The 27,125-nt window shown below is 41.8% G+C and overlaps 1 protein-coding gene and 1 pseudogene across 3 annotated transcripts in view; both read left to right on the top strand.

Annotated features, from left to right (window-relative positions):
• The first annotated feature begins 1,055 nt into the window (after positions 1-1,055).
• On the top strand, positions 1,056-7,211 carry LOC130088856 (uncharacterized; annotated as a pseudogene).
• The window catches only part of grm1b (glutamate receptor, metabotropic 1b), a 36,659-nt gene continuing 16,297 nt past the window's right edge, over positions 6,764-27,125 (top strand). The window contains exons 1-7 of one of the 3 annotated variants that reach the window (XM_056256029.1): positions 6,764-7,024; positions 7,550-8,370; positions 9,744-9,993; positions 17,504-17,748; positions 23,420-23,666; positions 24,177-24,345; positions 24,481-24,607. In XM_056256029.1, the coding sequence (XP_056112004.1) occupies positions 7,650-8,370; positions 9,744-9,993; positions 17,504-17,748; positions 23,420-23,666; positions 24,177-24,345; positions 24,481-24,607 (1,759 nt within the window). In that variant the 5' untranslated portion in view covers positions 6,764-7,024; positions 7,550-7,649. The remainder of the gene's footprint in view (positions 7,025-7,549; positions 8,371-9,743; positions 9,994-17,503; positions 17,749-23,419; positions 23,667-24,176; positions 24,346-24,480; positions 24,608-27,125) is intronic. The other 2 variants (XM_056256028.1, XM_056256027.1) reach the window with 2 other exon arrangements.

Here is a 27,125-nt window from a genome sequence, read left to right as displayed (position 1 = left end):
TGGTACCGGCCAGCCTGATCGTGGGCAGCCTGCGGGGCATCCGGGACCCGGATCATTGTCCCCACATCCATCATCGGACACCTGTCAATGAAATGGTCCGGGTCCCCGCAGCGCCAGCAGGCCGGCCCAGGCCTCCCCACCGCTCTATGGGCAGGAAGTGGGGTAAGTGACTGGCGTGGGGAGAGGGAAGGAAGGGAAACCGGGTCTGCTCCAGCGGAGGTTAACCCCGTGCCCCTGGGCTGAGGTCTCAGGCCCACTGCCGGATCCAGCGAAGTCCCTCCCCGTCCCCGGGGAGGGCCACGGAACGGTCCGGGAGGACGGGACCTAGGAAGGGGAACAGGTCGAGGGGCAGAAGGGGAAGAGGGGGAAGGAGAAGAAAAAGAAGAAGAGAGAGAGACTGTTGGAAGGCTCTCGCCGACCCTGGAGCACGCCACCAGCTGGTCCTCCGCCAACTGAATGGCCAAGTCCAGCGACGCCGGTCGGTGGCACTGGACCCACTCCGCGGTCTTCCGTGGTAAACGGCTGATGAACTGTTCCAGCACCACACGGTCGATGATCTCCCCGACGTCGCTTCCCTCAGCCAGCAGCCACTTGCGGCAGGAGTCCCGGAGCTGCTGAGCCAACACGAAGGGTCGGCCGCTCTCGCCCAGATCCAGTGAACGGAACCGCTGGCGGTGTTGCTCTGGGCTCCGGCCGACCCGCTGTATAATGGCTCTTTTCAGGTCGTCGAAGACCAGGAGGTTCTGGACGGGTAGCTGTTGTGCTGCCGCTTGCGCCTCCCCGGTCAGCAAAGGGATGAGGCGCACCGGCCATTGCTCTCTTGGCCACCCACCTGCCTCCGCTGATCTCTCGAAGAGGTCCAGGAACGCCTCTGGGTCATCCTGCGGACCCATTTTATTCAGGGGCAGGTGGGGGCGCTCGACCGGTGGCGGCGTTGGTTCCGTCCGAACTTCCCGGTCCATCCAGCTCCGGAACCTCTCGCGATCCTCTTGTTGGCTTTGAACCAGGAACTGGAACCGACCTTCCAGATCGGTCCTCATCTCCAACATGGCTCGATGTTGATCTTGGTGGAGGACCGCGAGGGAAGCAACCACGTCCGCAAGTGGCGAGGTTGCCGGGGACTGCATGCTGGCGGCGGCTTCCGTCTTCCTTCCCGGGTTTCGGCACCAGTGTAGCAAATGTCAACGTTCGGATCAAGGGAAGGAAGAGGACAGGGTCGGCTTGAGGAGACTGTGGGTATTTATTCAAATTCAAAAACTCTTTCAACATAAACAAAAAGTCGCGCCCCACGCGCTGGACAAAACAGACTCAATTCACGGTGATCCGCTGTCACCCGATGCCTCTCGCTCTCGTCACTCTCCTCTCTTTCTCTCTCGTCACAGTCGCGTTCACCCACAAGTCTCCACCGGTCTCTCTCAGCCACTCTCTCGTTTCCTCGTGGCTTTTATCCGTCTCCCCACGCCAATTACTGAAATAAGACACAGGTGTTTGTCATTCACACTTAACCCACTCACGCCGCACCTGTCTCCCGAACCTCTCTCCCGTCACAGACTTCGCTGAACCACGCCCCCTCTGCCACACCGTCTTCTGCTGGATCTCAGCCACTGTGCTTCAAAACCTCCTGAAACAAGATGACAGTGCAGAAATCCCTCAAACTCTGACTGAAATGTACATCCACTTCCTACTGACTCAGATCAACAGGAATCAGAAGTATGATGAACGAGATCCAGAGAAACTCCTGCAGTCCAACAGAGACATGATTGTGAAACTGGCTGAACTGGCTTTCAATCAGCTGATGAAGGGCAATATGATGTTCTATGAGGAGGACCTGAGAGAGAGCGGCATAGACGTCACTGACACCTCAATGTATTCTGGGATTTGCACTGAGATCTTTAAGAATCTGTGATTCATAAGAGGAAAGTCTACGCTTCATACATCTGAGCTCTCAGGAGTTTCTAGCTACTTTCTTTCTGTTTTACTCACATGTAAAATAAAATGATTGAATAAAATGAATCACTGAAGTTGTTTCTGAATACAGAATATCAGTGGAAAAAATCTCTGTCTGAGCTTATAGTGGTAGCAGATAATAAATGTTTGTGAAGGAAAATGCACACCTGGATCTCTTCCTGCGGTTCCTACTGGGCGTCTCACTGGAGTCCAATCAGAGACTCTTACAGGATCTACTGACACACACAGTGAAGACCACCCAGAGAGGCACACAATATACATCAAAGACATAATCATAAATCAAAATTTCTCAGCTGACAGATGTATCAATCTGTTCCTTTGTCTGCTTGAAATGAATGATCAGACTTTGTACAGAGAGATTCAGGAGTTTGTGAAATCAGAGAATCACTCAGTGGATAAACTCTCTCCGTCTCCCTGCTCAACAATAGCCTGATATCAGAGGGACTGGATGAGTTTGATCTGAAGAAATACAACATCAGATTATGATCTATAATCATATCATTTACAATAAGTGCTTTTGAAGAAAGGGATCGTACATGTCCTTCTCAAAAAATTAGCATATTGTGATAAAGTTCATTATTTTCCATAATGTAATGATAAAAATTAAACTTTCATATATTTTAGATTCATTGCACACCAACTGAAATATTTCAGGTCTTTTATTGTTTTAATACTGATGATTTTGGCATACAGCTCATGAAAACCCAAAATTCCTGTCTCAAAAAATTAGCATATTTCATCCGACCAATAAAATAAGTGTTTTTAATACAAAAAAAAAAGTCAACCTTCAAATAATTATGTTCAGTTATGCACTCAATAGTCAATACTTGGTCGGGAATCCTTTTGCAGAAATGACTGCTGCAATGCGGCGTGGCATGGAGGCAATCAGCCTGTGGCACTGCTGAGGTGTTATGGAGGCCCAGGATGCTTCGATAGCGGCCTTAAGCTCATCCAGAGTGTTGGGTCTTGCGTCTCTCAACTTTCTCTTCACAATATCCCACAGATTCTCTATGGGGTTTAGGTCAGGAGAGTTGGCAGGCCGATTGAGCACAGTAATACCATGGTCAGTAAACCATTTACCAGTGGTTTTGGCACTGTGAGCACGTGCCAGGTCGTGCTGAAAAATGAAATCTTCATCTCCATAAAGCTTTTCAGCAGATGGAAGCATGAAGTGCTCCAAAATCTCCTGATAGCTGCATTGACCCTGCCCTTGATAAAACACAGTGCACCAACACCAGCAGCTGACATGGCACCCCAGACCATCACTGACTGTGGGTACTTGACACTGGACTTCAGGCATTTTGACATTTCCTTCTCCCCAGTCTTCCTCCAGACTCTGGCACCTTGATTTCCGAATGACATGCAAAACTGAGCAACAGTCCAGTGCTGCTTCTCTGTAGCCCAGGTCAGGCACTTCTGCCTCTGTTTCTGGTTCAAAAGTGGCTTGACCTGGGGAATGCGGCACCTGTAGCCCATTTCCTCCACACGCCTGTGCACGGTGGCTCTGGATGTTTCTACTCCAGACTCAGTCCACTGCTTCCGCAGGTCCCCCAAGGTCTGGAATCGGTCCTTCTCCACAATCTTCCTCAGGGTCCGGTCACCTCTTCTCGTTGTGCAGCGTTTTTTGCCACACTTTTTCCTTCCCACAGACTTCCCACTGAGGTGCCTTGATACAGCACTCTGGGAACAGCCTATTTGTTCAGAAATTTCTTTCTGTCTTACCCTCTTGCTTGAGGGTGTCAATGATGGCCTTCTGGACAGCAGTCAGGTCGGCAGTCTTACCCATGATTGCAGTTTTGAGTAATGAAACAGGCTGGGAGTTTTTAAAAGCCTCAGGAATCTTTTGCAGGTGTTTAGAGTTAATTAGTTGATTCAGATGATTAGGTTAATAGCTCGTTTAGATACCCTTTTCATGATATGTTAATTTTTTGAGACAGGAATTTTGGGTTTTCATGAGCTGTATGCCAAAATCATCAGTATTAAAACAATAAAAGACCTGAAATATTTCAATTGGTGAGCAATGAATCTAAATTATGAGAAAGTTTAATTTTTATCATTACATTATGGAAAATAATGAACTTTATCACAATATGCTATTTTTTTGAGAAGGACCTGTATATTCATCAACCCGAGCTTTATCATTTTGTTTTTCCTCTCACTATGCTCACAAATCCGTGTTTTTAAAACAGTAAAAGACATGATAAAAAAACAACAACATAGACCCCACTTTAATTGTATTTAAATACAATTTGTTGAACTTTATTCTTGTACAAACAGATGCTGTATTACGTAAGCAGTACATACAAATATTGCATTTATTTCACTTCATGATAACTCTTTATTTTGATGGTCCCCCTGTGCAGAATTATTAGGCACGTTGATTTGCATGGCACATTGATCATATTTTTTTCCAGACACATTTTACCAATTCCAAACCACATTCATTTTAATAACTACTATTAATTTTGTATTTAATCATTTATAAGTGATATATAATTGTTCATGAAGGCTGGAAATGAAAAACACCTTATATTCATCAGGTGTGCATAATTATTAGGCACGTTTTCTTTTACAGATAAAATAAGCCAAAAACGAGATTTATCTCAGACTGAAAAGTCAAAAATGATTAAATGCCCATGAGAAGGATGCAATACTAATGCAATACTAGAAATTGCAGTTAAGGCATGACCATTGGACAGTGAAATGCTCAGGTCAGCAGGGTCAGACAAAAACAGGTGGAGAAGAAAAGACACGTTAACTGCAAAATAATTAAGAATTAAGTGTGAAACTATCAGGAACCCTTTAGTCTCCAGTGCCACCATTTTCCAGAACTGCAAACTACGTATGGAGTCTCCAGAAGTACAAGGTGTCAGAATCTCAGAGGTTAGGAAAAGAATCCTAAAAAACAAGAAACTCAAGCTGAATTGTGGTAAAATACACAAAGACTGTTTTTTTATAGGCTTTATAGACAGATTGAGAGTGACTCTTGAAGGACCAGCACCACATCCTCTCGTACCACTATTTGAAGAATTCATCTTCCAGAATCTGGCAGTAAGTTTTGGGAGTTTATTTTTAGTCCATCTCTGCAAAACGGACTTCAGGGTAGGAGATGAACAAAAAATTATTTGATCTGTAAAAGAAAACGTGCATAATAATGTTTCATTTCCAGCCTTCATGAACAATTATATATCACTTATAAATTATTAAATACAAAATTAATTGTATTTATTAAGATTAATGTGGTTTGGAATTGGTCAAATGTGTCTGGAAAAAAATATGATCAGAAAATCAACGTGCCTAATAATTCTGCACGCACTGTAGATAGTGACTATAAGTTACTTATCTACTTACTTTCATCAGGGTAGTATCTGTAGATTGTCTATTAAATGTTCTGTAGCAAATATTACACTGTATGTGACATGTAATCAACAACTAACAGCTAATCTCTTCATTTTTTATGTACTAGAACACACACATTGACTTCCATCTAGATGAGACACACCACAGTCTTCTATTGTGTTTTAAGACGTTTGAATGCAGCTGAACAAGAGTTTTGTCTTTCTGATTCTCTGAGCGCCACCTGGCTGGAGGAAGATTAAGGAATTAAGGTGATCAAAGATGAAGGTGTCTGAAATCACCCCCCTATATCTTTAAATAGGACACTATTTAAGGGGACAGCCATTTGAGGTGTCCGAAACCATAGTGGACATTATTGAGTGCACTCATTCAATCCCATAATGCACTGCAATAACGAGTGTACAACTGATGCAAAGCCACTTAAAGGCAGGCCTGCAACCTTAGCCGAAAAAAAGCAGATTGTTCTTGTCTCCATTTAACAACGACCTTTGCGGCCTTTGAAGGATGCAGCCTCTGAATTGGGACGCAGGTACAAAGCTACTTGAAGGCAAGCCTGCAACCTTAGGCGAAAAAAGCGTCAAGCCTGTGGTACGCATGGGAGATGAGGCCTTTTTTTTCTCTTTTTTTTATTGATGTAAATGGAGGAGAGGCTTCATTATGCTGAATAAACTGCTTTTGTGAGGAAATAGCTTATCGTTTAATGAATTGAAAGCCCATTGGCTAATCTTCAACACATTTGCTCTAAAACATTCGTTTCGGATTGATCTATTTTATACCAACAACAAAAAAATGCTGTTTTATAAGAGAAGTCATATTGCACAACAGGTATTATTCAGTTTACAGCACTTCTAAAAATGTAGAGACACGGCTGTGAAACCTTTAAAATGAACCTTCTTCTGTGAAGACATACAGTAATAATGTTATTGAATTGTGGTCTGAAGACAGAAGGTTTTTGGGTAGTGAGTGATGATGTAATATTATAAAATCAAATAAAATGGTACATTTGTGTTAAGAACATTCTTGTGATCATCTGATTAATTTCAAAGTGGACATTTTGTTTTAAAATCTAATAACAGGTGAAACCGTGGGACATGTTTTTCCTCATGTCTCCAGAATCAGTGACGGGATGGTTTGATGTTTCAAGGTCAAATGAATGTGGCATCCAGTGCATTCATCTCACCACTAGGGGTCTCTGTCACCCGCTCAATGCAATGGCGTGTCTGAATGTCTGTACATTCTGTACACTGTGATTTGTAATATATCTCCTCCTGTTCTGCATCATTAGTGTCTCCTTACAAACCCTAATATCAATTGTGTTACTTCTGTGCATTTCTGAATGTATCTGTTTCTTTTTGAAGATGTTCTGTGGAGTTGAGATCTGGATAATCTTGCAGGATAGGTTACTTTTCTGGCTGCCTTCATATAGCCTAATATAACTGAAGTAAACATAATAGAAACACATTTTAGTTGGATTTTCTTCATTGCAACAAGATACTCATACAGATATCATGCTTGATTAAATGTATAATAATTGTTTTTCTGTGTATTTGTGTCTGTGTCTGGTGTTTGACCTGCTTTCACATGAAGTGATGCTAAAGGAGGAGGTTCCTGCGCTCATGTTGGAGGATGAAAACAGGACGCTCAGTTTGTGCTCCAGCAGCTCAGGAGAGAGATGTGACGACACACGCTGTGATTTCAGGTGAGAATGAGCAGATTAAATGAGCACTGACTGCATGACACAGATATACATCAGTCAGATCACTAAACTAATGTGCTGTTTGCAATTATTGCATGCCGGCTGTTATACCAGGTATTATATTTTTGTCTTATTATAACACAGAACAGCTTGTCTACAGGCAGATGGTGCAATGTTGAGGAAACTCTGACCTGTTCAGATCGAAACTTCCTTTTTCCTCCAGTTGTTTCAATATCTATTTGATTCAGAAATAGCATGGCCATGGCAAATATCTAGGATGATGTGCATTTATATTGGATCTGAATTTCAATCTGTATCAGAAATAATCTACAAAGCATCAGGATATACTTTCACTATGATTGAATCGCTCTTGACAAAGTGGATTTCTGATTCAACACAGTCTACAATTCAGTGACTTTAATCTACTGGCATGAATAATAAAAGAACAAACCATTTACAGTTTATTTCATCTGTATGATGCTGCAAGAATGCGATATGAAGTGATTCATTCTCATCTTTATTCTGCAGGGAAGCTTTTTGGATTGTCATGGCCGGACTGGAATGCAACAAATATCTATGTCTCTTACCAGCAAGATGGAGCTGATTTGAAGTGAAGACATCTGACACCATGACGAAGATGATGCAGAGAATAAATGTCATTATTATTTGGTGTCTTTCAGTCTTACTGTTCTGTACCCATCCCATCTCATCAGCTGATGTACATCAGAGGTCCGTGATTCCCAGGCCAGCGTCCCGCTCGGTGGCGAGGATGGACGGCGATATCATCATCGGCGCTCTGTTTTCTGTCCATCATCAACCGGCGGCAGAGAAGGTCTCGGAGAGAAAGTGCGGTGAGATCAGGGAACAGTACGGGATCCAAAGAGTGGAAGCGATGTTCCACACACTGGACAGAATAAACGCTGATCCCAACCTTCTTCCCAACATCACTCTGGGTTGTGAGATCAGGGACTCCTGCTGGTACTCATCAGTGGCTTTGGAACAGAGTATTGAGTTCATAAGAGATTCTCTCATTTCCATCCGTGATGACAGAGACGGGTTGAAGTGGTGTGTTGAGGGAAATCCTTCCGCTCAGCCGCCGGCCACTAAAAAGCCCATCGCCGGTGTGATCGGACCTGGATCCAGCTCAGTGGCCATTCAAGTTCAGAACCTGCTGCAGCTCTTCAACATCCCTCAGATCGCGTACTCGGCTACAAGCATTGATCTGAGTGATAAAACCCTCTTTAAGTACTTCCTGAGGGTCGTGCCCTCTGACACTCTTCAGGCCAGAGCTCTCTTGGACATTGTGAAACGCTACAACTGGACGTATGTGTCAGCCATTCACACCGAGGGTGAGTTATACTGTAGCTCTTCTGAAGCTCGAGATACTGTATGACCTGGAATTCTGAAGTATCAAGAGGTTTCTCCTGAGAAATAATATAGACACATTTTGATGCACAACAACAAGAGTTTAGAACTATCAAGTGAATGTGTGTTAGATCATTTGATTTTGGAAGAATTTGATAAGAAATGTTTTGCATTGAAATCAAATCGGAGCATGGTTTGACATGTTAAGATCTATTCTGAAACTTTTGCTGAGGAGAAACTGTGAATTTGACTTTCTATTTGCTTTCTCATTGGTGTCCAAGAGAAGCATTTAAATAGCATGAAATGATCTGATCAAATATCACTGGAGCCATGCAGGGTCAAAACGGCAAGACATTTTTTAACAGACTTTTTAATCACCATATCATTATCGAGAGATTGATATTGGTCTCATATCAAGCACAGCACATTATTCCAAATATAACCCAATCTGTGATTAAAAAGTAACACTGTAATCTTCTTAACAGCATTTGAAAGCACAATCAGGGTCACAAGCTGAGCTCTCAAATCATTCAATTAAATAAATGCCTGTGTCATAATCTGTAGTTTCATTCATTCATTTGCTTAATTCCTTCAGTCATTATTTTGTTTTCATTTCAGTTGTTCATTCGTCATTCATTCAGTCGGTCATTATTTGTGTTGTGCGTTGGTTCGTTCATTAATTTGTTTGTTTATTCTTTCATTCTTTTTAATCATTAATATTTTTCACTCACCCTTGACATGATATTGTACTTTTTAAGTAACAGTAATGCTTTTTGAATTGAATTGTGAATTGTGAATATGGATGTTGTTTTCAATTCACATAATACACATAGGCTACTTTGCCATTTCAATTCAGTATCCTGAATTGAAAGGAGACGATTCTTACATTCTGAATACTAATAGACAACTCTGGGTCTGTTTTTTGTGTAATATTCAAGGTAGGACATGAAACTTTAAGGCGCAGTTTCACAGACAGGGCTTAGATTAAGCTAGGATTAGGCCTTAGTTTAATTAGGACATTAAAGTAGCTTTTATAAATGTGCCTTAGAAAAAAAACATTACTGGTGTGGTGTATCTTGAGACAAAACAATGGCACTGATTTAAGATATCTCAGTGCAAGTAGCTTTCAGTTAAAACAGGTCAAATATGCACTTTAATCTGGGACTAGTTTAAATCTAGTCTGTGAAACTGGGTGTTAATGAGTTAGTCTAAAGTCAGTTTGCATTGTTCTTCTGTTTTGAAGATGCTGTTAAGTTGTCAATCTCACTGCATTTTCACTGCAGTCTCAGGTGAGCTGGATTGAGGTAATGAGAGAAGCTCTGATGCAGATGCTCTTGTGTTGGTGTTCGTTCCTCAGGGAACTATGGTGAGAGTGGGATGGAGGCCTTTAAGGAACTGGTCTCTCAAGAGGGTCTGTGTATAGCACACTCTGACAAGATCTACAGCAACGCTGGGGAGAAACACTTCGACCGGCTGCTGAGGAAACTTCGAGAGCGTCTGCCCAAAGCTCGCGTGGTGGTCTGTTTCTGCGAGGGAATGACTGTTCGCGGTCTCCTCATGGCCATGAGACGCCTTGGTGTGGCTGGAGAATTCCTCCTCATCGGAAGGTGACTATGTTTAGTTTAGGGACATTAAGGACATTTAAAGGAATTAAAGCATAATCCTTGATAGTTTCAGTTTCATAAAGCACCAGATCTATTCTGCTTAGAAATCATCATGGTTTCCTGATGCTGCAGGTTTCTATTAATGAGATATTAAAATGATGGATGACTGTTCCATAGGGTTTTTTTCTTTTTTGCTCAGCAGAACCCTCTCTTGTTGATGTAAAGTATTTCAAACCTCTGTCTTGATGCCAGTGCAGTCTCTATGAAGTGAAAAGAGGAACATCAATTGGCCAAGGCTGCTTTATTCTAGGTCAAGGAGACAGTTTTAAAGGAGACTAGTTCATAGCCATATACTTTAGATATTTACTGAAAGACATACTAGTCACACCAGGCTGATTTGACTAGTTAAAAGTGTGTGCACTGCATCAATTAAAATTAGTCAGTTTTAATGTTATGTAGGCTTTTTGAGTATTTTTATTTTGGGAAAACTGTTTTTACCTCCCTACATTCCAAAGAGACAAAAACACGTGGATACAATCTGCATGTCATCTGAAGGTTTTAGATCCAGTCACTGTCTTCCACCAGAGTTGTTTCATATTATGGTATTTTATTCTTTAGTACAGTCAAAGACATACATACAGCACATTTAAGAGATATAACCAGCTTAGATGGACAGGATCTCAAGCTGACAAGCTGAAGACGTTACTAATAGACACGGTACTTCCTTGAAAAGAAATTACACAGCACTACAACATCCATAATGAAATGACCCTTTACAATAGATAATGCTTTACAATGAACTCTGTTACTCCAACACATTCTCATCCCAAGGCGTCATCTAACTGACACTTTTGACCATGCGCCAACATGCCGACGCACATGGTACCCCTTAAGCATCAATATGAGACGCTCATCCTCGGGCATCATCTAACTGACGCTTTTGACCATGCGTCAACATGCCGACGCACATGGTACCCCTTAAGCGTCAATATGAGACGCTCATCCTCAGGCGTCATCTAACTGACGCTTTTGACCATGCGTCTAAATCCGACGCACATGGCACCCTTTAACGTCAGTTAGATGACGCTTCCGTTATGGGTAGGTTTAGGTCTGGGGTAGGGTTAGGGTTAGACCACTAGGAGGCGCTAGTGGTCTAACCCTCATATTGACGCTTAAGGGGTACCATGTGCGTCGGCATGTTGACGCATGGTCAAAAGCGTCAGTTAGATGACGCCTTGGGATGAGAACGGGCTGGTTACTTACCTGTTGAGTAATAAATATGCCATCTCTGTGTCACTGTTACATTTCAAATCCCATCTCCAAAAAATGCCAAGCCAACGTTGATTCTTGTTTTATTACAAGCTCTGTCGCATTCTTTTTTAATTTTTTTATTCCAGCAGACTCTCCTCTGTTCGGCGCTTGTTTAAAATGGGTGATTCCCTGTTCGAGGTTTGAGAATTATCTGCTTTCAACCTTTCTCACTCACTGTGACAGCTATAAAAGGTGGTAACCTGAAATTGTCACCTTAAAGGTGCAGTGTGTAGATTTTAGCGGCATCTAGTGGTTCAGTTGCGAGTTGCACTAATGGCTCAGCCCACTGCTCACCCCTCCCTTTCGAAGAAGCTACGGTTGCTAAAACGGGACAAACATATCGTCGTCTGAGACAGCAGAGAATAGCCAGAGTTAGCCAAGTTTCTGTACCACAGTCCATTATAAACCACATCATGGATAAAGTTTACAAAGCCATAGTCAGACTCAGGTGAGGATCAAGGGTATTAATATATAATATAATAATAGCAATCAGCTGATTGTCTCACGAAGGTAACCAGCACATTTCTCCCCACATAGCAAACCCATAATACAGCGAGGGAGAAGAACCACATGAAACTATTCAACTACATATTTTTTCTAACAGGGTAGTAAAAGTTTAGCTGGCTAATATGAGTTATGCTGTAGAGCTGTGGCTGAGCTGGTTAAAGCGTAAAGCCTTGTTTAAACTCGACGCGACCGAATGAGCGCAAAGGTGCGAGTGGCAAAAATGACGTGATTGTAACAGCGCGCGCCTCCGCATCCCCTAGACACCATTTACTACACACAAATTAATTAATAATAATGAATAAAAATATAGTTTTTTTTCTCTGCTTTTGAAAACTCTTCGCGATCGACTTAAAATGCTTTCAAGATCGACTTGTCGACCGTGATCGACGGGTTGGTGACTACTGTAACGTTACTGTTTCACGGTCAATAGTACTAATCAGCTGATTGTCAAAGCCATAACACAGCGAGGGAGAAGAACTAAGGGTGCTTTCACACCTGGATCGATTGGAGACGTTGTTCCGAAACAAAGGGGCGTTTCCCTTTTGGCCCGGTTCGTTTGGTCATATGTGAACACAAAAATTGCACTCTGAATCGGAACAAAACAACCGAGCCGAGACCGCCTAGAAGGGGTAGTCTCGGCTCGATTCCATACGAACCCTGGAGCGGTTCGTTTGTAGTGAGAACACAACCGACCCACGAACCGGAACAAATCAATAGGCAAGGTGGTCTCGTACCTTTATGTACTGCTGTCGGAGTTTTTTCGCCTTTGCGCGGCACTGCTCGACGGACCGTTCATAACCCCTCTCTTTCATTTTATAGCTGATCTTCTTGTACACTTCGGTGTTCTTGTGTGTAGTGTCCAATATCCGGGAGATGTGTTCTTCCGACCAAATATCTATGAGGCATTTTACCTATTCGTAGCACCAAGTCAACCCGTGATTCATTTTGTGTTAGGCTACTGTTGTCATGGCGATGTCCCACAATGGAATGCGCGACCTGAACGCATGAGGTAGTGACGAAAAGCCGTAAGGAAAGCCTTGGAAGGGTGCGCGATTTGGACCGCTTTACAACAGTGTGGTGTGAACAGAGTGACGTATTAAATTGATTCGGAACAAAGTATTCTGTTTCGGATCTGTTCCGGAACAAAACAAATCGATCCAGGTGTGAAAGCACCCTAAGTTACATGAAACAATCCAACTACATATTTTACACCACTGACAAGGGAAAAGTCACTACTCACAGTGTTTATAGCTAGCTTCTAACTTTCTGCGGCTTCTCTTTCAAGGTAGTGACGAAACGCGCTCTGTAGCGCTGTTTGTTCGCTGTCGGCTACGGTAGAAACATGACTCACAATTTCTCGACCTTCATAGAAGGGGTGCCCGCGGTTATGTAGATATAAATGTCTCATTCTAAGGTAATAAAAACATTACGGTTTATTAAGTAAGTTCTTTATACACCACTGAACACATAGTTATGGATCTCATATTGCATTTCTGTCAAAAGATCCTCAGAAATATTACACATTGCACCTTTAAAGAGATTTTTTTTATTTGATCTAACCCATAAAAAGGAATTTTGTTGGTATAAACTAATGTATTTAGGTTGATTCAACAATATCAAATAATATTTTTGACTTGGAATAAATTATTAAATAAATTAATTTAGATGTTATCATTTTAGGTTACCTTTTTTTATCAGTGTACGCCACTCCTACGCCATGAGCAGGGGCGGACTGGCCATCTGTGTGATCTGGAGAATCACAGAACGGCCGGTACTCCAGGACGGCCGGCGGGCCGGCCCACCAGCCGCCACACACATCCCACAGTCTCCCGCATATTGATAGCGGCTCCCTGATGTCCGCAAATTAGTTAAAATCTCCCGGAATCTAGAGCGAGTAAAGGTGATGATACACAGGGCAACTTTTTGAGCAATGTTGCTGGGCAATGTTGCCGTCAACAGGCAACCAGATGAGACACAGGCCCCACAACCGACCTAAAGTATCCAGATAGAAATGTATTGCCCATTTTCAATGGGAAAGTGCCCAAGCAACAATCGCTCGGCAAGATTGCCCAGCAACATTGCTCAAAAAGTTGCCCTGTGTATCAACACCTTAAGAGCGCGCATTAGTAGCGCGTGCACGGCAGAGAGAGAGGGAGCGAGAGATTGCGTGTGTGTGCTAGTGTGCGCGTGTGTGCTAGTGTGCGCGTGTCCCTCACGAAGCGCATGTAAGGACCCAACCAATCAATTGTCAGTGCGGGCGGGTTTTTATCTCTACTACTCCCAAACCGAATTAATCAGAAATTACTTTGCAAGTTACTTGCTAGGGATGATGTTAGGAAGTGATATTCAGCTTGCTACATTTTTAATGATTACAGTAGTTAAAACAGCTAAACTTCAACATTTTAGCTGTAAAATGCCACATGCAGTTGCTAATATTAAGAAATAGGTTGTGCTTTTACTTTTAAAAATGTTGGTAATGTTACAGTTAATGCTTACAAACTTTGAAGATTTTGAATACAAAAGTTACATTTGTAATGGTGTATTTTCATTTAGATGTGGTATTATTATTTGTGCAGTAGCTAAGATTATTTACTGCATAAACTAATTAAGATTATTAAGTAATAAATTCATTTTAAGACAGCATGGAATAGATTGTATAATATCCTGTTAGCTATAATTTGGATGGTATAGTATCATGAGCCACAGTTAAAGTGACACTCATGGCAGGCCGCAGGCGTTATTGTTGTTGTTGTCGAGTTTCCGCGCACCGATTGCTTTGGGCCGGGCCTAGTCAAAGTCCAGGGCCGTTTTTTAGTCCCAGTCCGTCCCTGGCCATGAGACATGCACGGGCGAATGACGTATGTACGCAATTTCCCGCAAAAACATCCCGACAGGTCTAAAATGTAAACACATATAATAAGCTTACCTTAGCGACTCATCTTTTGGAAGAAATGTTGATGATGTATTGACTCATTATTTAAATGTTGTTATTTTTGAACAAAAAAAGTTACATAGTGTAGCTTTAAAATAACACAGATCGGTGTCTAATGCATCTTCCATGCTGTTTCAAATTATATATAAAACTAGGCTATATATATAAAAAACTGCCGTGTTGGCAGTTATTCTTAAAATGGTAAAACGTGAGGTCATTTTATATTGTGTTTATTCAGTGTTAAACTAACTTCAATTTATATAAAAAGTTAGCTGTTAGATTTATCTGTAAGAATTGAGAAAAAAAAAGTTTTTCACACATGACACGGCAAAAACTTTCCAAGACAGATTTAATTTGACCTAAAAATCTAAATTAAAATCATCCCCTGGGACATAAAAGTGCCTGAAGTTGAAGAAACACTTGATTATGGCTTCTTTTTTTTTTTTTTTGTGGTAATACATTGAGAAGACAATGCTGCTGGTAAATTGTTGTCATCTGTGAAATATGAATGTCAACTAATAATAGTCAGTTTTTGGCATTCTGCCAGGAAGATGCTGAGAGGCAGATGGTGCTGATATTGCCATGACCACAGAAAGATACCTTCATTATGAACTCAAGCAACACACGTTCACGGTTCAAGCAGGAATGGACTGGGACTAAAAAAAAACTTGGACCAATGCTGGCCTAATAGACTCTACCGCCTGCTATGTAAACGTTTTCATGCTATTTTGATATGTTTATGCATTGCAGATGCTTCTAGTTGCACACTATTTAACTTATTACCTCCTAGAATTTTTTTCAGAGAAGATTATACCAATCTGCTGGCAGCCATCATCTCATCACTTATGCCCTAATGATGAAACTTATAACACAGAGTAAGCATTGTAAGCATTAGTCTATGCCAAAGTAGTTCAATGCACAGTGTCAGATCCAGTTCTTCTCTGAGCCTGTGATTACTTTCGGGACGGCGATAGCCGCTTTTTATTTCCCTGTATCCGTCATGACTATCCTTTACTTGGCGAAGCTCAAACGTGCTGCGTAACACGAGAATGAACCTCATTGGTTCTTGCCGAAGCTCAAACGTGCTGTGTAAAACGAGAATGAACCTCATTGGTTCTTGCCGAAGCTCAAACGTGCTGCGTAACACGAGAATGATCCTCATTGGTTCTTGCCGAAGCTCAAACGTGCTGCGTAACACGAGAATGAACCTCATTGGTTCTTGCCGAAGCTCAAACGTGCTGCGTAACACGAGAATGATCCTCATTGGTTCTTGCCGAAGCTCAAACGTGCTGCGTAACACGAGAATGAACCTCATTGGTTCTTGCCGACGCTCAAACGTGCTGCGTAACACGAGAATGAACCTCATTGGTTCTTGCCGAAGCTGAAACGTGCTGCGTAACACGAGAATGATCCTCATTGGTTCTTGCCGAAGCTCAAACGTGCTGCGTAACACGAGAATGATCCTCATTGGTTCTTGCCGAAGCTCAAACGTGCTGCGTAACACCAGAATGAACCTCATTGGTTCTTGCCGAAGCTCAAACGTGCTGCGTAACACGAGAATGATCCTCATTGGTTCTTGCCGAAGCTCAAACGTGCTGCGTAACACGAGAATGATCCTCATTGGTTCTTGCCGAAGCTCAAACGTGCTGCGTAACACCAGAATGAACCTCATTGGTTCTTGCCGAAGCTCAAACGTGCTGCGTAACACGAGAATGAACCTCATTGGTTCTTGCCGAAGCTCAAACGTGCTGCGTAACAGGAGAATGAACCTCATTGGTTCTTGCCGAAGCTCAAACGTGCTGCGTAACATGAGAATGATCCTCATTGGTTCTTGCTGAAGCTCAAACGTGCTGCGTAACACGAGAATGAACCTCATTGGTTCTTGCCGAAGCTCAAACGTGCTGCGTAACACGAGAATGAACCTCATTGGTTCTTGCCGACGCTCAAACGTGCTGCGTAACACGAGAATGAACCTCATTGGTTCTTGCCGAAGCTCAAACGTGCTGCGTAACACGAGAATGAACCTCATTGGTTCTTGCCGAAGCTCAAACGTGCTGCGTAACAGGAGAATGAACCTCATTGGTTCTTGCCGAAGCTCAAACGTGCTGCGTAACATGAGAATGATCCTCATTGGTTCTTGCTGAAGCTCAAACGTGCTGCGTAACACGAGAATGAACCTCATTGGTTCTTGCCGAAGCTCAAACGTGCTGCGTAACACGAGAATGAACCTCATTGGTTCTTGCAGAAGCTCAAACGTGCTGCGTAACATGAGAATGAACCTCATTGGTTCTTGCTGAAGCTCAAACGTGCTGCGTAACACGAGAATTAACCTCATTGGTTCTTAGAAGCTCAAACGTGCTGCGTAACACGAGAATGAACCTCATTGGTTCTTGCCGAAGCTCAAACGTGCTGTGTAACACGATAATGAACCTCATTGGTTCTTGCTGAAGCTCAAACGTGCTGCGTAACACGAGAATGAACCTCATTGGTTCTTAGAAGCTCAAACGTGCTGCGTAACACGAGAATGAACCTCATTGGTTCTTGCCGAAGCTCAAACGTGGTGCGTAACACGAGAATGAACCTCATTGGTTCTTGCTGAAGCTCAAACGTGCTGCGTAACACGAGAATGATCCTCATTGGTTCTTGCCGAAGCTCAAACGTGCAAGCATCAGGCGTTCAATGCAAGCATCAGTGTTATTTAGGCATTGCAGGTGAGAGATTGAAAAGGAAGTTGGTGGTAATTTTGTGACGGGTTTCCTTCAGTGATGGCTGGGCAGACCGAGATGAGGTCGTGGAGGGCTACGAGCAGGAAGCTGTTGGCGGCATCACTATGAAGCTTCAGTCGGCAGAGGTCACGTCCTTTGATGACTACTACCTGAAGCTACGCCTCAACACCAACAATAGAAACCCATGGTTTGCTGAATTCTGGCAGCATCGTTTCCAGTGCCGCCTCCTGGGACACCCACAAGAAAACACAAATTATAAGAAGAACTGCTCAGGTATGAGGAGTGAGAGAGAGGCTGTATATGGGTCATTCCTACTGTATGTAGTACATTTCCATGTCCCCATCATAGATGACCTAATATATTAGATAAAATATTAATGAATTCATATGAGTTAGTTTTCTTTTATTAAAGTATCACAATGAAAGACTTATGTGTACTAATTTCTCAAATGGGGCAAAAAATTATTTAGAAATATTCCAGGTAATTCTTCATATTTTCCTTTCTCTAATTGATCTGTGTCAAGCTTCTAGGTATTGTTTTAATTTGCAATCAGTTAAGTTTTTTAAAAATGTTATCCTTTATCCTTTGCCCTCTATAATTTTCTGTGAATAAAACAGATATTTTTTCACTATTGTAACCATGTGATCCTCTTTAGGGCTGTGTGGTATGTAGGGAGGCACCGATCCGATACTCCCATTTTTGCCGGATCGGCCGATCCAAATCCGATATTGTGCGTATACTATTCTGTGTTATTGTTAAGCCCCACAAAAGGCACAAAAACATTATAAAGCACCATAAAGTTTTCGTGCACTATATTATAAGTGTTCAGAAGCCATTATATAGTATAATGTGAGATATTTGATATTTAAGTCATTAAATTCAAGATCACGTAAACTTTTCCCTCCACGGCGGCTGTCAATCATTCTTCATTCAGCATTCAAACAGCGCGCCGCATTCGGTTACGACAGTCAACACGATGAAACTCTCTCCAAGATGATTCAATGTTACCATTATTATACTTGATCTGTAGATAAAGGTCTATGGCTTCGCATAAAACAACTTTATATTGCTGTACTTCATTGTTGTAACTAAATCATGTTACTTTCTACCGGGTGTCTGTTCGATTACAACACTAGAGTAGAGTCAGAGCACTATAATTGTTCTTCACGCGCACAGTAACTGAAATTTAAAACTGTTAAAAGAAAAGGCTCAATAAACTATTGCATAGATAGATACTGTATAATACACTACGCATGTCTTTCCTTTGTGCTTTGAACTTTTCAATGCGGACTCGATGCGCCACCATTTGCCTCACGCAGTGCAACACATCTCCTTCGCATAGGGTTGATCAGGTTGTTGATTGTGGCCTGTGGAATGTTGGTCCACTCCTCTTCAATGGCTGTGCGAAGTTGCTGGATATTGGCAGGACCTGGAACACGCTGTGGTATACGCCGATCCAGAGCATCCCAAACATGCTCAATGGGTGACATGTCCGGTGAGTATGCTGGCCATGCAAGAACTGGGATGTTTTCAGCTTCCAGGAATTGTGTACAGATCTTTGCAACATGGGGCCGTGCATTGTCATGCTGCAACATGAGGTGATGGTCGTGGATGAATGGCACAACAATGGGCCTCAGGATCTCGTCGCGGTATCTCTGTGCATTCAAAATGCCATCAATAAAATACACCTGTGTTCGTTCTCCATAACATATGCCTGCCCATACCATAACCCCACCGCCACCATGGGCCACTCGATCCACAACGCGCACAAACCGCTCACCCACACGACGCCATACACGCTGTCTGCCATCTGCCCTGTACAGTGAAAACCGGGATTAATCCGTGAAGAGAACACCTCTCCAAAGTGCCAGACGTCATCGAATGTGAGCATTTGCCCACTCAAGTCGATTTCGATGACGAACTGCAGTCAGGCGAGACCCCGAGGAGGATGACGAGCATGCAGATGAGCTTCCCTGAGACAGTTTGTGCAGAAATTCTTTGGTTATGCAAAGCGATTGTTGCAGCAGCTGTCCGGGTCTCAGACGAGATGCTGGATGTGGAGGTCTTGGGCTGGTGTGGTTACACGTGCTCTGAAGTTGTGAGGCCGGTTTGATCTACTGCCAAATTCTCTGAAACGCCTTTGGAGACGGCTTATGGTAGAGAAATGAACATTCAATTCATGGGCAACAGCTCTGGTGGACATTCCTGCAGTCAGCATGCCAATTGCACGCTCCCTCAAAACTTGCGACATCTGTGGCATTGTGCTGTGAGATAAATCTGCACATTTTAGAGTGGCCTTTTATTGTGGCCAGCCTAAGGCACACCTGTGCAATAATCATGCTGTCTAATCAGCATCTTGATATGCCACACCTGTGAGGTGGATGGATTATCTGGGCAAAGGAGAAGTGCTCACTAACACAGATTTAGACAGATTTGTGAACAATATTTGAGAGAAATAGGCCTTTTGTGTACATAGAAAAAGTCTTAGATCTTTGAGCTCATGAAAAATGAGGGCAAAAACAAAAGTGTTGCGTTCATAATTTTGTTCAGTGTATATCTTAACAATTATTTTGAAGTTCTTAATATAAAGCATGGATTATTACTAATTGGATTATGCACTTTCCCTGCAGAAGTTCCTCCGCTATTTGCTATTTTTCAGATGCGCTCATAATATCAAACTAATGTGGGCTCCGTACTCGTTATTGCCTCATTATATAGCCTATCGTTTATAAAAAAATATCTATTGTACAAACTCAATATCCCACCCAGACCTAATCATCTTAAATGGCCTTACCCAGTTATTATAAAAACCCGCCCAACAATTTACCTGGTCATTTCTACTATATTTCTGAAATATCATGTTTTGTTTTTCATCCTGTTTGATTAAATTACAGTCCATGTTTACTAGTCAATACTTCACTGAGCAATGACGAGCTTTAGCTCTCATCGTAGCCATGCTGTGAATTTTTTAGTTATTAAAGTGTCTGACCACCAGAGTATGTTTTATAAAGCTATCTTCTTAAATTGCAATTGCAACAAGCATATATATTTTAAAGAAAAGTTAAAAAATTGTACTGCAGAACAGGAATGACCCATTCCGCATGCTACAGTATAGCTGTTATTTCCCAAAACAGAAGAAAATAAAATACTTGCTTATTAGGTTTATACTAATTTAAAGCCACATTTTGTGTGTTTTTTGCTCTTTTTGTATCTTTGAAACATTCTCTGCTGACTGAAAAAGGTGATCTAGGTAAATTAACTCTTTTTATGGCACATTTCTGGCTGGCTGGGTTGATATGTATTAACATAAGATATTTAACATCCCTATTTAAAGACAACACTCTGTAAGCATGTTGTCAAAATGACACCTGACTTTCTTTTCTGCATTTGCAGCCACATCTTTCACAATGCAATAAATACTTTAACGTGATAAATAATGTTTTTTTTTTAACCTTTATACAACCTATTTAAGTGCCATTGTAAATACAGGGAAGCATGCCACTCACTTTATTATCTGATTTTATGCTATTTTCATGTTAGTTGTCCGTGTGTGTTTTTTACAGCATTGCTTTGCTATATAACTTTTATTTATTTATTTATTTAATTTATTTTTTAGTTGTTTTAGCCAAGAGGTGAACTGTCATTGGTCAAATGATTTTGAAGCAAAATTATCATTTTAACTCTGTGCAACGAACATAAAGCCAAAATGAAAACTGTTACAAATAATCAAACAGAGAAATAGTCATAGTGTGTTGTTCTGTTATTATTTCTTTGTCTAGAACTCCAAGATGGTAAGTGAATATTTTTCTGAAGAGCTAACGTGGAGACACCTCACTTCAGAAATATAGATAGAGGTCGACTGATATTGTACAACCATATGAATTTAAAGTAAATTATGCTCTGTGATTCTGTGTCTGTATAAAACATAAGTCTTTTTTCTACAATTTCGGATCACTAGTAAAGGTTATTAGAAAAGACTGTCCTTTACTATTGTCAATAAGGTCACAAAGCGGCACAGTATATCGGTTGACCTCTAATATATGAAGTTATTGGGATGTTTTATCCCCAAAATATTGGCGTCTGTAAGGGTACTTTGGTTTGAACTTTACTGTATATCCCAATAACATTAACTAGATCTCTCATGCCAGTTGGCTATGCTGCATGGGGAACTTTTTTAAGCTCCAAGCATTTTTAGTTGCTTGTGCTAATATGAATCAGAGCCTTCAGAGAGAAGAAATAAAGAGGTCACGCTTCTTATTTCTATAGATTTGGCTCCACTTACAACATGCATCTGCTAAATATGCACCAAAAACAAACAAAAAAACAAACACTGTATCGATGTCATACTGTGACTGTGGTGGAAGAATTTTAGAGTGTTTGGTGTTTTGTTGTTCACTATTTTTAACACAAATAATAGAGGGACACATTATTATCCAGCAAAATTTACACAGAATTTTAAACATGGTAAATGGGGCCATAGTATATGCGGACTACTTATTTATTTACTCCTAAACCATAAAATATTACAAAATGTACAAAAATTTGTTCGAAAGTTAAAGTTAGACAACACATTAATTTCAAACATATTATCTGATTATCGTAATGGTTTTGATGGGATTTTTTATGAGATTTGATGATTAATTTTTATTGAGTTGAAATATCATATCACAGTATCATATCTTTACTGAGACCTTCTGTCCTAAATATTTCTCTTTGCATGTAAACAAACCTTTGACATACCATAGAAAATATGTAGTTTTTGCACATAAATGATTGAATAGAGAGCGAGGGTGTAAGAAACACTGAGAAATCCTTCTCGCAATCTGCCTTTATCATTAATAAAACATGGATTTAATGTTTCAGTTTGTCCTCAAAGTGTCACTGCTTTCTTATGGTTTGTGCCCATTTAAAATTAGGGATCAACCAAGACAGCATTTTCAGCGAAGCATGCCTAGGTTTTAGCTTTCGCCCGTTGCTTGCTGCAATGCCCTTTATTTTACACGTGTAATGTGAGAGCCATGTTATGATGAGAGTTTTCTTTGAAAATGTGTTTCTTAATCTTCAAAATCATCATATTTATCAGCTACGGTGCCTGATACTGCTTCCTGCTGGCTTGTTACAGATCACCAGATAATGATCCGATAGGGTGTCCTTTGACATTGCCCATTCCTTTGAATTAAGACGGCGACCTTTTTTTTCAATTGTCAGCCACATTTACATTTGCTTGAGGGAGACGGGCAAGAATGAGAACATGGATGAATAATTAATTTCCTTGCTCAATTAATAATAGTGTCAACATCATGACCATTACTAATTAAATGCTGAGTTTGGTTACATAAATGGTTTGCTTCGCCATGGCAACAAGCATTTCCTTTGATCTTCTGTTTTAATGCTGCTGTCTTTTGATTCACTGTCTAATGGAAATAGAAAGAACTTACTGTCCTGTCGCCCGTGGCTTCGGAATAATAATATGTCTCTGGACACCCTATCGTTCCCTTTCAAGTGCTCAAAAATTATATTTCTATAAAATGTGGTCGGAAACTATGGCTGAACTGTTACGGATGGGTTTTTTTTGTAACAGTGATTTTCATTTCAGTAAAAGTGGAATAATTATTTTGTAGAATTTGCAGGTATTGCTAAATGATTTAGTGTAGTCAATATGAAATCAAAATGGACCCTATTTACTTTCTTAATGCATGTTTCTGGTTTTACTGTGCACGATATTCTAAAGAAAAACTATTTGTCTTCATTGTCTGTATAAAAAGACTTTCCTTTTCAGCTAACATCACTTAGGCCATGCAGGCTGTTGGACAATGTTAACCAATAGTCAAATAGGTGTTTAGATATATAAGGAAGTAAATTGGGTTGCAAATGTTGTTTTATGTTGACTAAGACGCTCAATTTGACACAGTGAAGCTCTAATAATTGCTGTTTGGTTTGCTGATTCTCTCAGGGTATGAAAGCCTTGAGGATAACTATGTCCAGGACAGTAAGATGGGGTTCGTCATTAATGCCATCTATGCCATGGCTCACGGCCTTCATGATATGCATGAGTACTTGTGCCCGGGTTACGAGGGACTTTGTGAGGCGATGGACCCCATTGATGGCAGCAAACTGCTAGACTTTCTCCTCAAGACCTCATTTACTGGTGTGTCTGGAGAAGATGTGTGGTTCGATGAAAACGGGGACTCGCCAGGCAGGTCAGTCTTACTTACTGGCCTACATAAAGCTACATTTTATGCACTAAATGAATAACACAAAAATAGCTATTAATTAATTTTTAAACCACCGTGGAGTTGCATCCAATAAGTCCAATGGCCTGGCTTCAGCAAACACTCACTTGCAGGAATTTCTGGATGTTTTGAGAATGGTTTACTAAATTGTGTTTTCTGAAGAATATGTGGAAGACACATTATTTAAGGGATCATTCGTGTTTTAGCACAAACAGTGTACGATGAGTTACACATGCAGTGTAAGTACTATGGAAGCTTGTTTCCGCCACAGAATAAAACATTTTAAAAGATAATTGCAACTTTTATCTCACAATTGCGAGTTTACAACTCACAATTGTGAGTTTATATCTCGCAATTCTGACTTTATATCTCCCAATTGCGTGTTATAAAGTCAGAATATAAAATGCGTAAATGTAACCAGCAACAATGATAATTATGATTGACTGTAAAACAACTTTGTGTCTTTCTTTCTTGAAGGTATGACATTATGAACCTGCAGTATGTAGAGCCTGGAGTCTACGACTATATAAACGTCGGCTCGTGGCATGAAGGCATTCTGAGTATTGATGATTATATGATCCAGATGAACCGCAGTGAGATGGTCCGATCTGTCTGCAGTGAGCCCTGCTCCAAAGGAGAGATCAAGGTACGTTTGTATATTTATTAGCATTTAGCAAACACCCTCATGCAGATGCATTTGTATTGTTGCCATTATTTTAAGTTGCTTCTTCTCAAAGAAACTTTAGTCCACTGGGGAAATGTGTGTAATGTGTCCTCATAGGTGATCAGGAAAGGTGAGGTGAGCTGTTGTTGGATCTGTACAGCCTGCAAGGACAATGAATATGTCCAGGATGAGTTCACCTGCAAAGCCTGTGAGCTGGGATGGTGGCCAGACGAAGAACTGCACGGTACTTCATTTGCAATTGTCATCATTTTATTGCAACAGTTATATTGTTTAAAGCTGTAAAAATGCATTTTTGAGCAAGTACATAACCAGCCAGTGTTAAAAACTATTTGCTTGCCGTAGCTCGATTCAAAACGGTAAGCTTGTAATCATGTTTTAACTCCAGTGGTACTGGTGGATTTCCGCGGGAGATTCGAGCATGTCTTTGCGTCATTACATCACATCTGTACACATAAAGAAGAGTCTCGGCTAGTATAAGCTATATTGCGTGTGAGGATGCTGGAGGTGGAGATTTATAGCCTTTTCTCACTGCACTTGATATAATTAAACTTATCAATTTGATGGCGGATCCAGAAAGGTTCAAACGACAATCACCAGTGACAACTGGAGACTGGAGACCGTTGTAAAAACGCAAAAGACTTTGTTCGGACTTCGGAGTGGCTACAGTAAACTAGGATAATATCGCAAGGGCATTAAATGTAGTCACGTAATGCTGATGTTGTTAACATTAACAATTTGAGAACAAAGAATAATTTGTACGGTTTGATGTGATATGATAAGCGATCGTTAGATTTAATCAGCGCGATTTACTGCAATGCAGTCCCTTAGTTGGTCAGAAGAACAAAGGTGGATGTTACTTACTTGTTCAGATGACATTTTCAGGTGAAAATTCTTATGTTGGTCATACTTCCAAAAAGTAGAATCTGTGATTCTGAATGACATTATCCACACCGGCGCGGTGACTGACATCCACACACTGTCCTCAAAACATTGTGTTCATCACAATGTGCCGTCCCGAAGCACAACCCACGTAAAGTTGACAAAGAGGAAAAACTACCGACTGCATCTTTAATGTGGTCAGTTCTCCTTCAGGGACTACCGCTGCGTGTAATCGCAGTGGGAACGCCCTCAGCGTGACGCGTCTGAAGCATGAATGAAATCAGTCAATGGAGAGAATGAGCGTACGGCGAGTGACGTCATCGACCAGGAAGCTATAAATATCCCCTGAGCACACAATACACCAGCTTTTCGTACTTCAGCAAGCTCTGTGTGTGTCTGAATCTGTCGATTGTGTTTGTCTGCTTTGTCAGGAGTTTATCACTATATATATTATATAAAAAAAAACATTATGAGCGAGCAGTATAAGAAGTGTGTTCCCCCCTGTACTCGATACATCACGGGTGGGGATTCACACAAGCTATGTGTGGCTTGTTTGGGAGTTCAGCATGCCCAGTCGGCTCTTGAGGGAGTCGATTGCGAGCATTGCGAGCGCTTTCCTCTGAGAACTCTGCGCTCGCGGCGATCGCTCTTTGAGGAGAGTGGTTTGCTGCGAGCTCCCCAATGCTCGGGTCCCGCTTCTGTTGAGGCAGAGCGGCGGCGCTTGTTTTGGGGTTCGCAGATGGATCTCACCGGCGACGTTGAGCCGGGCCCCGCCCTATGTCAGCTTTCTCCGGCGGGATCCAGTGCCTCTCACCCGGCTTTGGAAGCACGCGCTGCGGCGTTACTTCTGCCCGAGTGGAGGCACATGATGATGTTGAATTGAGATTATCCAGTTCTGAGGATCTGGATGTCGAAAGTTTTGCATCAGAGGAAACTAGTGTGACACATTATACTGCAAATGAAGAATGTGTTATCTCGGGCTGTTGAAAAGCTCAGTATCGAGTGGCCAGCTGATAGACAGGATTCTAAAATTAAAAGAAGAAAAAAAAAAACTTAATAACAAACTAGATGATAGATTTCTGTCTGCACGACCTCAACCTTCTCGCCAGTGCTTACCGTTCTTCCCAGACCTTCATGCTGAGGTTTCAAAGACCTGGGTTAGACTAGTTTCAAGCAGAATTTACACGAATCAGTCAAATGCTTATGGTAACATTTTTGGTGCTAAATCTGCTGGTTATGTGACGATGCCGAAGGCGGAGGAGACGCTCGCGAGCTATCTCTCTCCTGCTGCTTCGGTTTCACTTAAAGCACCGGCTCTTCCATCTAGACCACTAAAGAATACCTCTGTGCTGGTGGGGAAGGCTTACTCGGCGGCTGGGCAGGCGGCTGCGTGTTTCATACGATGGCTATTATGCAGGCTTATCAGGCCGACCTGCTCAAAGATGTGTGTGAGGGGGGTGAAATTTCTGCTGATATGATTAGCGAACTCAGGCAGACTGCTGATCTCACTCTGCGTGCCACCAGAGAGTCCACGAAATCTATTGGTCGGTCTATGGCAGCCATGGTGGCCACAGAAAGGCACTTATGGTTGAGTCAGACCTCTATGAAGGAAAAAGATAAGTCTCTCCTTTTAAATGCTCCTGTTTCGCCTGTGGGCCTCTTCGGTGACGCTCTTCACTCGGTCACGGAGAGGTTCCAGGAAGAGAAAAAACAGGCGGCTGCTTTTCTTAAATTTATCCCTCTGAAGGTGCGTGTCACTGGGGCTGCTGAGCGAGGGCAGTCCCAGCCGTCGAGTTCTTCTTCCAAAAGAGCACAGCAGAAGCGGAGTGTCGCGTCTCGTGCCCCCCCGCAGAGAAACTGGA

Source organism: Rhinichthys klamathensis, unplaced genomic scaffold (genome assembly GCF_029890125.1).
Source record: "Rhinichthys klamathensis goyatoka isolate OS25496 unplaced genomic scaffold, OSU_Roscu_1.1 h1tg000123l_1, whole genome shotgun sequence".
Lineage (NCBI taxonomy): Eukaryota > Metazoa > Chordata > Actinopteri > Cypriniformes > Leuciscidae > Rhinichthys > Rhinichthys klamathensis.
This window is presented reverse-complemented; position numbering and strand designations above follow the sequence as displayed.